General features: G+C 39.4%; 1 protein-coding gene across 1 annotated transcript in view; it reads right to left on the bottom strand.

The window, feature by feature from the left end:
• CEMIP (cell migration inducing hyaluronidase 1) overlaps positions 1–12,901 on the bottom strand; it is a 246,386-nt gene that overhangs the window by 57,392 nt on the left and 176,093 nt on the right. Inside the window, exons 12-13 of the mRNA XM_072619226.1 lie at positions 9,892–10,067; positions 8,291–8,500 (exon numbers count right to left, since the gene is read on the bottom strand). Of these exons, the coding sequence (XP_072475327.1) occupies positions 8,291–8,500; positions 9,892–10,067 (386 nt within the window). The remainder of the gene's footprint in view (positions 1–8,290; positions 8,501–9,891; positions 10,068–12,901) is intronic.

Genomic DNA, 12,901 nt, shown 5'->3' with positions numbered 1-12,901 from the left:
CATGGCACCTGGCAGATGGTCTTCCCTCTCTCCCCTCCACCCCCTGCTCCCATTGGAGCTCTATTGTTTATCCTTTTGATTGGATTTCATGCTACTTGACTAAAAGGTGATTCACAGTGAAGTAAGCTACCAAATGAGGCCAAAGAATGTTGCCTAGTTTCTGTCTGCAAGGGAAAGAATCTAACCGTGTGGTTTTCTAGCTATGGTTGACAGGGAGTGCAAACTCATGTCCACTGTGTACCTTTTCTGATGTTAGTCTTTCTTTCTGGAATTCTTTTCCTTCTCAAAATCCTGGTCAAGCTCCCGTCTTAAATGAGATGACATTTGTAAAGTACTTAGCAAAGGCCTGGCACATAGTAGGTGCTATATAAATGTTTATCTCTTCCCTCGCTCCCATCTCCTCTCCTTTAAAAAGGTTGTCTTGACTTCCCTAGTCTGAAGTAGTTTTTCATTTTTCTACAGACTCATCACATTTTAAACTCTTTTTCAGCTCTTATCTCATTGTATATTGTATGATTTTTTCTGCATGTCTCTTACTTTGCCAGGGACACTATCAGCTCAGAGTAAGGAAGGTGGCTTATCTACCTTTATATCCTCCATAGGGCAGAGAACTTGTGAAAGTAAAACAAAGGTGGATAAGGAAGGGCCTGGCACACAGTACACACTAAATAAATGACTTTCCACTCATTCCTTCTCATTCTCTAGGAGGTTTAAATTTAATTCTATTTTGAAACTGCTGAAAAATCATTTTTAAAAAAGGGCATTTCTTTGTTTTTTCTCTACTCCCCCTTTGTAACAGATAAAGGAAAGGAGACAGAAATAATCTTTTTTTTCTTACCTAAAAACTGTTCAAAATTGGGTATTTTTATATGCAGAGGTGTTCTGGTATCACTTTTAAGTTACTTCTATTATAAATGTGTTCTTAATTCTAGACAGTCAACAAAATAATAAATCAAGGCCCAATTTGTACTGATGATCTAAATGCTCATATTGAAAATTTAACAGTTGGCTTTCATGACCTGATTCTCCAAAATTACAGGTAACCAGATTAAAATGTAATTGGGAAATGCTTAACGAAATAAATTAAAATACAATGCAACATAGATGATGTCAGTTTGTGGTTTTCCAAGTCATTATGCAGCACATGAAGGATAATTCAATCTCTTTAATTTCCCCAGAAAGGTGAAGAGACTAATCCATGATTACAAAGCTAGTTATTAGAATGGTCAAGAAATTAATATGAGTGCTATTGAGAGGAAAGTCAGGAAACAGAAAGATTGAAGAAAAATACTGAAGCAGCTCAAATGGTGTCTATATTCTGGAGGCAGACAGTGAAAGTCGTTGCAGACAGCAGAGTGGGCAGGATTTATAAAGGTATCTCAGCAGCTAGACTCATATGGTTATTGAGCCACAAAAAAGGATTCTATGATCTAAGATCCAGAGCCTCTTAGAAACCCTAGGAGAAAGAAAACTCTTCTTAAGTAATTAGACAGAAGTGCGCAAAATTAAACTGAAGAGACACTGTTAGTGGAAAAGTCATGTGTACCTAGTAGGGCTGGGGAGATGGGGAACCTAATAGAGGCAGAATTTGAGATCATCATTTGAGATGATGTCAATAATTCTTGACTGCAATTCAGAAGAAATATCTACAGGCTTTGGCCACTCTGAGTCCTGGAGGAAAGCTAGGAATGACAGCATGATTTGTGATCAGACCAAATCTTCAGTACTGCATCCAGGTCTTTAGCTCACTGCCTGGCACACCGGTGCTTTAAAAATGCTTTTTGACTGACAGACTGAAGGGAATTCTTGTCCACAAAAATCAGATCATAGATTTAGAGCTTAATGGGATTAGAGGGGTCATTTAGGCTCAGAGGGAGGTGATTTGCCAAAAATCGTAGGTAGTGACTGAAAGAACCAGCATTTAAACCCAGATCCTCTGACTTCTCAAACCAGCACTCTTTCCATACTGCTTTGGAGTTTCCTTCTTACTCTCCAATCTGTAATTCTGCAATAGATAGAACTCAGACCTAGAAATCCACAGATATAAGTTCCAATTTCTGCCCTAGCATTCCTCAAAAGAAACAAGTCTTTTCATTTGTCTGAATCTGAGTTCTCACTTCTACAAAAATGGGACAGGCTATATCCCTAAGATTCCTTCTTCTAGTTTCCATCACCTAGCCTGATAGCTCCTAATTACATTTCTGTTACAAGGCATAAATTTTTTTTAACATGCATTCTCTTGATTAATTTTATCAACTGGGAGGAAATGAAAATATATTCCATTTCTCAGAGGAAACATGGAAAGAGTTCTGGATTTGGAGTCAAAGGACTTGAGTTCAAATCTTTGGCCTGTTACATAATCCTTATAACTTCTCTGGAGGCCTATGTTTCTTCATTTGTAAAATGAGGGAGTTAGATTAACTTAACTCTGTAGTTCCTTTCAGTTCTAGATCTACAAATTTAAATCTACTCTTGTATTTTACTATAGGGACATACCAGCCAGGGGTTTTCTAGGGTTGATCCCTTTATCAGGCCATAAACTCTTAAGTTAACAAATGTCTACTCTCCTCAATGGGAAGCATAAACAGAATTCTGATTCATGAATTTACTAATTGTTTCCCCATTGAGAGGGATATTGGCCTTACAGAATAACTAGAAGAATGAGTCCATTTGGAAACAAATTTCTAATTCAAACCAAGAAAGATGTCTGGGAAAGCTAGCTTTTTCCAATATTTGTGCTCATAGGCTTGGTTGCAGAGAAATTCTCACATGAGGAGGACAACACTGTTTCTTATTAGTATGCTATTGTCCATTTGAGAATTACTTCAATTCCAGTTCCTGGCATGTAGGTAGGAAAAAAGACTTACACAATCCTGATGGAATGTGCTATATACTTTAATATCAGAGTAGAGTGTATTGTACAGGAGACTTGAATTGATTTCTTGACTACTCTTGACACAGAATGAAGTTTTCAAAATGGTGAGGCCCTTAAATAACTGGTACAAACCCAAAGGAAAAGTACCAAATGTAAAAATGGGGCAGATGATTCCAACTCCCTAAGGCAGCTTTCCAAAATGTAGAATGAGTGGAGCCCTTACTCGTCCCAAAGGGTAAGGCACCAAACAGAGGAAACTTAAGAAAAACTCTTCTCAGGGTGTGGTTGTTGGGTATTTGCTACTGGGTAACAACATCAAAAAAGCATCCTTTTTTCATCAGCCCCATCATTCTGTCAGTATTTCATTGCTGCTGTTTTGGCTGAAGGTGCTGGTTTCTTGTGGCATTTCAAAGTTATGGCACAATAACTTAGGTTTCACTAGAAAGTGCCATAAGGGTCTCCAGTTTCCAAATACAAGCCCATCTTTTTTTTGGTACTCAGGAAATGCCAAAAGTTGAGTATTTGAATTGGCATGAATCCTGTGTGGAAATCAGGAAGATTTCCTGAGGATAGGTTAAAATCAGCATTTCTTCTGGGCTATACTCACACATAAGTAAATCTACATTTGTACTATCCACAATACCCCTGAAAATGTCATCCTTTTATTCAGGTATTCCTGTTTCTTGGTCAGCTTTTTATCCACTATGCCATGATGCCTGTCTATTTTAAAGAAAAATATTCATTTAAAACACATTTTAAGGTAATAGAATAGAATTTTCAAACAGGGATATGATCATTTCACTCTAAAAAGAGCTGTAAATTGGAAAAAAAATGAAGTAAAAGAGAATATATTTTGTTACTAGTATACTTGGGGGTCAAAGTGATCCTTGAGTGTTTCTCTAGTTGATCATCTCTTTCTGGTTTTACTTGATTCTTTAGCCAGTCTGAACCCAATGATGGATTATTACTATTACTTTTGTTTAACTATGCTCCCACTAGCAACTAGAATTGTGCTTTGTCATAGCTGTCAATTTGAAACCCTAAGTAATTTCCATTATCCTTCTTTTCTGCTCTACTTTTGGGTCTCTAAGAGTTGGCAAAGATACAAAATTCTACTGATGAAGTCCATCATTTCATATAATTTTGATCAGACCTTTACTGCTACTTAGCAATTCTTTTTTAATAATCTCTTATTCAATCCCTACAGCATTCGCTAAGACAACTGTTCCAAATCTTTTCTACTATCCTTAAGACTTCAAACCTTCTTTACTCCCAAGAGATGTCCTTGCATAACACTATTGAAGACATCAAGGCCATTCTACATAAGCTCTATAAACTCTGCCCCACAAAATTTATTTTTTTCACCTATACTATATCTTCTCTCTTCTAACTCAGATGCAAAAGTATCTTATTTTCATAGGCTAATCTGTGCCATTGATCTCATTCCTATCTATATCCTCAAGGACCTTGCTCCATCAATCATACTCTCTCTTTCTTGTAACATCGATCTCCATACTTGCAATGCTCCTCCCTCCACCAATTTTCATGGAAAAAAACTTCCCTTCATTGTTATGTCTAAACTTTAAAAACACATCCTTAGAGTAATGCCAGAACACATGCCATATCAAAAATGCAGGCAAAGCAGACTGTGAAAGTCCTTCTCATTTTAGCTTTTAGTGAAATGCTGATCCAAGACTGAAAATATCAGTTTTGGTACCTGGGGAAAGAAGTATGAAATACGGTCTCAAAACAGCTTTTAAAGACAAATCTAGTTGAGGGGTGAGAGATACTCTCACCTTGTGGAGAAATAGAGAGCCCCAAGGAGTCATTCCAACAGCAGAGACCCCAGGACATAAGGCTGCTTCTGGTGAAATAAATGGAAAAGGGAGAAGGTGGGGGCAGATAGGGAGAAGCTCATATGGGATGAAGCCATTGGGAAAGGTTCCTTTGTAAAACTAACAGTTTCTTATTTTTTTTGCACTTAATAGTATTTTATTTTTTCCCAATTACATGTAAAGATAGTTTTCAACATTCATTTTTGTAAGATTTTGCATTCCAAATTTTTTCCCTCCCTCTTCTCCTTCCTCCCCAAGACAGCAAACAATATGATACAGGTTGTGTAGGTACAACCATGTTAATCATATTTCCACATTAGTCACATTGTGAAAGAAAAATCAGAAATAAAGGGAAAAACCACAAGAAAGAAAAAACAAAAAAGGTGAAAATAATATGCTTCAATTTGCATTCAGACTCCATAGTTCTTTCTCTAGATGTGCATAGCATTTTCTTTCTTTGGAATTGTTTTGGATCCTTGTACTGTTGAGAAGAGCAGGTCTATCATAGCTGATCATTGTGCAACATTGCTGTTTAACTTTATATTTACTAAGTGCTAAGCTCAAAATTTTTTTCTATGATGGTTGAGTTGTCCTGGGTCACAAAGGTAAGGTTCTAAGGCAGAATTCGAACTCAGATCTTCCTGATTCCAAGTCTATAGTGATTTCTACCTCATTATCTATGTGAACAACCCATGCCACCAAAAGGCATGAAAGTGGATTAGCATAATCAAATATATGGTCTAGTAACAATCCTTTCTCTTTAAACAGTTCCGATGCCACTTAATTGCTTAGTTCAATTATCTGCCACCTTTGAATTGAACTACCCAGGTACACTCAGTTTTGGCGTAACCATTATAACTTGGAGCTGAGTGATACTCTGCCTGCCCCTACTCCCAGCTACTATCCCATCACTGTCCTCCACTTGAGTGACCTTGAGTATCTGATTTGCCGTTGCCTGAATGTTCTTCTCTTTCTCATAAGCTATTTGATTAAGTGCTGTGAAATGTCTTTTTTCCTGTACTGGCTCACTAAGTAACTGCCTTCAAGAATCCGGAAGTGCTGGCATGGTGGCATTCATGGCTAAAGCACAGTAAATAGTCATGCCAGACTTCTAAAAGACTAGCCTATACCCAATGACTGTCCTCACAGCTCACTCACCTCTCAACTCCTGCAATCCGGATACTGCTCTTAGAACTTACTAAAACGGGAAGGCTTCCCACCAGTCACTTCCTAATCATCAAATCCAGTGGATTTTCATCAGTTGGGATTTTTCTTGATTCCATTGCAGCATTTGATATTTTTGACCACCCTGTATGTGGAATGTCTTATAGACTCCCAACTTTCTCTGTCTGTTCTTTGTTGAAATCATCCTATTCTTTAAGGCCCAGCTCAAATGCCACTTGCCACTTTCTGTGACTCATGCCATCCCTACCCAACAGAAAACTCTTTCCCTTTTCTGATTCCTCCAAGCACTCAGCTCATATTTCTCTTATGCTCTTATTTTTTTTTTAAAGAAAGTAATAAATTATGAATTCAACAATAAGATCAAGAAGTAACTTTAACATGTACTAACTTTTACGAGTAGCCTTAAACCTACATCTTGTGCACTTTGGGTATTCTATTTATTGTGTAGCTCTATTAGAGTGTATGCCCTTGGGGACAGGCACTATATTTCATTTTGCTATCCTTAGCACCTAGTATAGGATCCTGTACTTAGTAGGGACTTAAATTATTATTGCTGAGAAGTGAATTGTGGTATTGCTACAAAGGAAAACTTATCCTCATAATGACAGTTGTTATCTCTCAGTTTCCCAATAAGACAAGCAGATGCTAATGCATAGTTCTGCCGAATTTCCTTTGCAATGTGACCAGCAGTTGGTTCTGACATGCTAGCACTCCCTGAGTGATCCCAGCAGAGAGAAAAATGGCATTTCACAGCACTCAACTCAAACAAGCCTCCAGCTTATGCTGGGAAACAGAATATCCAGACAATAGCAAATCAGATACTGAGGGCCACCAGGGACACGTCAGCACTTACCAATTTAAGTGGCTGAATGGTCTTTGGTATAAGATGGCAATCAGCAATGCCTGATTTCTACTTGCAGTTTGCCAATGACTTTTTTTTCTCAAGTCTGTAATCAATCATCACCTCTCTAGGGGCCTAGATTTCCATTGTCTGGACTAAGGGTAGGCAAGTCTCTCCCCACCCCCATCCCCCCAAAACCATGAAGATTACGTAAGTGCCTGGAAGATAATTAATGCCACACCCATGGTAAAGATTTTTTAATAACAGTTGACTTTTATACAGTGCTTTGAGGCATTGTATGTTTGAATATTTAATCTAGGATCATAGATTTTGAGCATGAAGAAACGTTATAAGACCATCTAGTCAACTGCCTTATTTTACAAATGAGGAAACTGAGTCTAAGAGAAGTTTAGTGACCTTACTGAGGTCACTTGGGGGAGCAAGGAATTTGATCCTAGGTCCTTTGATTCTATTTTTGCCACTATTCCATTATTTTCCTCATTTTATATCTAATTCTTAGTATTTAACTTTTAATTGACTGAGGACCAAACATAATGGAGAAGGAACAAGGAAATTATTTCAGTCTGGGCTCCTCTCCTTGAGGAGTAAAGTAGAGCTATGATGACAGATGATACCTGTGAGCACTGAGCACCCAAGGAATAACGCCAACTCAGGCATATTTTCTTATCTGGCTTACTTCTAATTGTTATATACCTTAATGCTTGGGGTTTTCTTCCTATGGATTGGTGCATTTGTAAAATGTGTCTGAATGGCTTGTTTACTCTGGAGCATAAAAAAATGTTCTCCAGAGGGGAAGCTTAGTCACTCTGTCAATTAGTCTGTAGTCCTGGCACAGCTGGCTAGTTCCTGGTTAGGCTTTGTGTGCACTGCGGGATGTCATAGAATTGGGACAAAAATGATCCAAGGTGGCTATGTCACAGTCTGGCACAAGTCCTTACTGTATTCTTTGCTTTCATATCAAGAGATTTAAAGTAGGTTAAGTTCCCTGCAGTCATGAGCTGGGTCTCTCCCTTGAATCCAATATGCTAATTGTTACAGGATAGATGACTCATAGAATCTTTGAATCACAGAATTTGAGAATTGTGGGAACCTTAGAAAGATGGCAGTTGCTTGAGTCCACAAGTGATGTCAACAACAGGGTTGTGGTGGGGTGGAGCTGGAGGCCTAAAAAATCATCATCTTGGTTGGAGAAGTTGTATGGGACAAACCTTCATTTCTCGGGCACCCAGAGTTCTCTTCCTAATGCTACCCTGACTTATTCTGTCCTGACTTTGGACAACTGCTCTGGATTCCTTTGTATCTCATGTCTGACTCTTTGGGTTTGAACTCTGGCTTGAGCCAGCATGACATTCAGTTTGCTCTCTCAGGTCATGATTTGGACCTCCATCCTGAGAGGGGAGGGCTGCTCTCTTAGGCCCTCTGCATTGCTCCTAATTGCCAGCATGCATCAGCCCTACCTCCACAGAGCGCAGGATCAGAGAGCAGCATTCTAAATCCCTCTGGTGAGTCAATTCTTCAGTTATCATTTCTTACCAACAAGCCATTGGAGCCATGGACGGTGACACAGCGAGAGAATGTATGGTGGATGGAGAGGTCTTTCACGTAAGTTGGTGGATCATAGCCTCCCTTTTCATCCACATCACCAACCAGGTGGAAGTGGATTGGATACTGCCCCATGATCTGTTGACCCATATGTTTCAGTTCAATACCTTCAAGATGAACTGCCTTAAATCCAGGTCCAAACTGAAAGGAGAAAAGACAGAAGTCAGAAAATATCCTTGAAACACTTGTGATATATTAAGATACTCAAAAAGAAAAAAAGACCTGGCAGTGGATGAAATTCTAATTGATGCTCATGGGTATAAGTATTACCTTTCCCCCGCTCAAAGCCTTCCATCAATTCCCATTCTGGCTTCCCTAGGCTGTAAGAACAGGGACTGGCTTTTGTCTTTCTCTGTATCCCCAGTGCTTAGCAAAGTGCCTGGCCCATAGTAGGTGCTCAATAAGTGTTCATTAACTAGACTTGACTTGGAACTTGATAACTTTTTCCTTTCGTCTCTTTATCTAGAGATCACAGATACACATGGAACATAGGCTCTTATACCTGGTTGCAGTAATCAGTGGCATTCTGTGAGGAGATGATGATTGTACATAACCTCATTCCATTTTGTAGCATTGTTGGTACATATGTCTTATTTCCTCTACTAGACAATGAACTCCTGAAGAGCAAAAGGTATTTTCCTTTGCATCTCTGTCTACCTAACATGGTGAATTGTACTCCAAGCAGTGAGGTGATGCAAAGGATAGAGCACTGGGCCTGGAATCAGGAAGACCTGAATTTGAATCCAGTCTCAGATACTTACTAGCTGTGTGACCCTGGACAACTCACTTAACCTTTTTCTGCCTCAGTTTTCTCATTTGTAAATTGAGAATAACAACAGCACAGCAGCAGAGTTGTTGTGAGAATTAAAAGAGATAATAATTGTGAAGCACTTAGCATGGTGCTTGGTACCTAGTAAGTGCTATACAAATGTTAGTCATTGTTACTGTTGTTTTATGATTTTTAAAAAAACCAGACCTGTGATTTCATTGGTGAAGGCAGCTGTCTGTGAAGAAGCTTCCTTTACAATGGCAGTACCAACAACAAATTATCAATGTATGGTCTTAGAGGGTTGCCTAGTGCATCAAGAGATTAAAGGGCTCAATCAAAGATCCCATCATCAATACTGGAAGAGGCTAGACAAGAACCCAGGTCTTCCTGACTTCCAGCTTGGCTCTCTATCCATGATATCACAAAGTCGCTCCAAATTAAATGGGGCATTTTAAAAAATCTGAGTGCAGTTTGAAGTTATTACAAGATAAGTACCAAGCAGTATGGTAGAAGAATGAATAATTAGGGCATGAGAAAAGGTGCTGAATATAATCAGTGTTCCCAAGAAGGGGAGGTGAAGAAAGAGCATTACAAGCATAAGGAACAACCTAGTCAAAGGCATGAGAGACTGCGTACAGGAAGAAACAAGTAGTCCAGAATAGCATATATGCAGGAGAGTTCGGTGCATAAAGACCATTGCAAAACCATGGTACACCCCAACATTCCACCATACTTAAGTCAGTCAGGATTGGTACACACATACCTTGATATGTCCGCCAAAGGTATCAAAATCAAAGAAGTTGCAGATCTGGTTTTTATAGGGGTAGCATTTTCTCTCTGTCTCTCCCATGATCAGAATGTTTCGGCTCAGAAGTCCCACTTCAGCTCTCATGTCCACACCATCTATTTCTTCCCCGATATGGAGGTACATCGGTTTGCCTGTGGAAAGAATGGCCGTGCCCAGTTTCATTCTCTGCCTCGAAGGCAGCAGGAGTTACTGGATGGCAAGCTGGCTTCCAGGCTTATCATTCAATTAAAATCGATCTCCCCAAAGTTACTAACGATGTCTTCATTGACAAATTTGATGACCATTTCTCCATCCTCATCCTTCTCAGTCTCTCCAGCAGCATTGTATCTGAGATGTTGAACATTCTTTCCTCCTAGACACTCTCTTCTTTCTAGGTTTTCATGACATTATTCTCATATAATTCTCCTCCTACCTGTCTGAATGATCCATCCTAATTTCTTTTGCTGAATCATTATCCACATCATGTTCCCTAATTGTGAGTATCAACAAAGTTCTGTACCAGGCCCATGTCAATTCTCTCTACATACACTTTCACTTGTGACCTCATTGACTCTCATAGTTTAAGCATCATTTCTATAAAGATGACTCTCAGCTTATATCTAGCCATAGAAACTCTTCTGAGTGTCATTCATCTTCAAATATCAGACATTTCAAAATGGAGGTCCCATTGGCATCTCAAATTCAACATATCCCAAACAGAATTTGTAATTTTTCCTTCCAAACCTACCTCTCTTGCAAATTTCTCTGTTTCTGAGCTGGGCACCACTATGCTTCCAAGCACCTATGTCTGCAACCTTGACATGATCCTCGATTCCTCCCTATTTTTTACCTTGCATATCCAATCAGTTGTCAAATCTTGCCACACATCTCTTTTCACCTTTTCTTCTCTCTTCTCACAGTCACCACCATAGTTCAGGCCTCCATTGCTTCCTGCCTGGACTATCACAATAACCTTTTAATTGACTTCTCTGCCTCGAGTCTCTCCCTATTTCAGTTTATCTTCCACATAGCTGTCAAAGCTTTCTCCTGAAGTGTGGATCTGACCATGTCACTCCCCTATCCAATAAAATCTAATAGATCCCTATTGCCTCTAGAATAAAAAATAATCCTCCTTTGTTTGGTCTTCCACAACCTGCCTCCATCTTTCATTAAAATCTTATTATACAGTTCTCCTCATGCTACAGTCTAGCCACACCATCCTGCTCCCTACTCAGCACAGAGGATGGTCCATCTTTCATCTCCTTACCTTTGCCCTGATTGCCCTCCAATGCCTGAGATGAGTTTCTCCCTCATCCCCACCTCTGGGAATCTCATACTTCTTTTAAAACCCTGTTCAAATGCTTCCTTCTATACAAAAACTGATCTGATCCCTCCCCACTCCAGCTGCTAGTGCCCTCTCACACCCAAATTTGTCTTAGGTTTATTTTGTATTTATTTGTATTCATATTTATCTGTCTCCCCTGATAGAGAGTACACAGTAGGTTCCCTAGGGGTGGGGATCGTCTCTTTCATTGTCTGATGCCTAGCACAGTGCCTGGGAAGAAACGTATTACTCCCAGAGTCGTAGAATAATGAAGCTGGAAGGAACTTTGGAAATCATGAATCCAATCCTCCTCTTTGATGGTTCTGAAGACTGGGACACCTCTAGAGGGCTAACCGACTTCTCCAAATAACACAGCCAGTGAGTGGAAGAGCCAGGCCTAGACCTGAGCTTCTTGGCTCATGCTTTTTCTACTACATCTAACAGACACCTACAGTGTCTCCTCCCTGGTTTGCTATCCTATGAGATGAGTGGAAAGTCAATTCTACCAACCACATTATTCCACAAAAGCAGATTATAGAACCACCGAGTAAACACTGTATCTGTATAGTGAGTTTATAGCTGACACAGGCAAGAATGTTATTAGACCCATGACTGTCAATGACAAAAGCCTAGACATCTTATTGGGAAATGACTCTTCTGAATATCCAGTGGGTTATTTGGGGGGGGAGGGTGAAGGAGGAGTGGAAGTCAAGGTCTCGATGGGTGATTTCATCAGTGTAGCAAACTCCCTGTGTGGATATACCTGTCCTTCACTGATGTAGATGGGCAACCAGTTTATAACAAAGTCTCTAGAAGTTGTCTGAGGCACTAATAGGTCAAATGATTTACTCATAGTTATGGAAGAAGTCTATGTCAATGGCAGGATTGAAACCTTGGTCTTCCAGACCACAAAGGAGGTTCCCAGGGGCATAGAGGGTCTTCTTTGCGATAGAGTCACAAAACACTGGTTGTGAAACAGTCATATTCTCTCTTTAGGAAATTTTGTTTGAATCTAGAGGAACATTAGGGAATAATAGATGGCTTCTGGCCTCCACAACTGCTGTAGGAATGGTAAAATATAGATTTAACAAAATAACCAGGTTACCATTATTTAGAGCTGTAGGGAATCTTAGAAGTTAGAAATCATCAAATCTTTTTTGAACAACTAAAAGGAGCTTCAAGCACCTAAAGTAATTAGGGGTAAGCTTTAACCTTAAGCAGTTAGAGACGAAAGGTGTCTTGGGAATGCTAGGACCAGGCTCCCTTGCTCTGGACAGTAGGCAGGACTAGCCAATAGGAAGGGCTTGTGAGAGCAAGCAGACTTAAATTCTTTCCCTTTTGCATAACATTAGCTGAAGTTTAGAGGCGACAGCAACATAATCCAAAGAGAACTAGACTTGGAGTTGAGTCTTCTAATCCTGCCTCAGATACTTAATAACTTCATGAATTTGGACATTTCATTTAACCACTCTGATCCCCCAGGCTTTTCATCTAGAAAATGGAGATAATGACCCCTGTAGTATATACTTTAGTTGGTCTCTGTGAGACTTAAATATGATCAAGTCCATAAAACATTTTATAAACCTTAAAACTTACAAATGTGAAGTGTTATTATAAGATGATGACTTTAAGGTTTATAAAATGTTAGTGTTTTGGGGGAGG

Source organism: Notamacropus eugenii, chromosome 1, assembly GCF_028372415.1.
Source record: "Notamacropus eugenii isolate mMacEug1 chromosome 1, mMacEug1.pri_v2, whole genome shotgun sequence".
In the NCBI taxonomy this organism is placed as follows: Eukaryota; Metazoa; Chordata; class Mammalia; order Diprotodontia; family Macropodidae; genus Notamacropus; species Notamacropus eugenii.
Note: the sequence above shows the minus strand (reverse complement) of the source record. Positions and strands in the feature narration are given on the sequence as shown.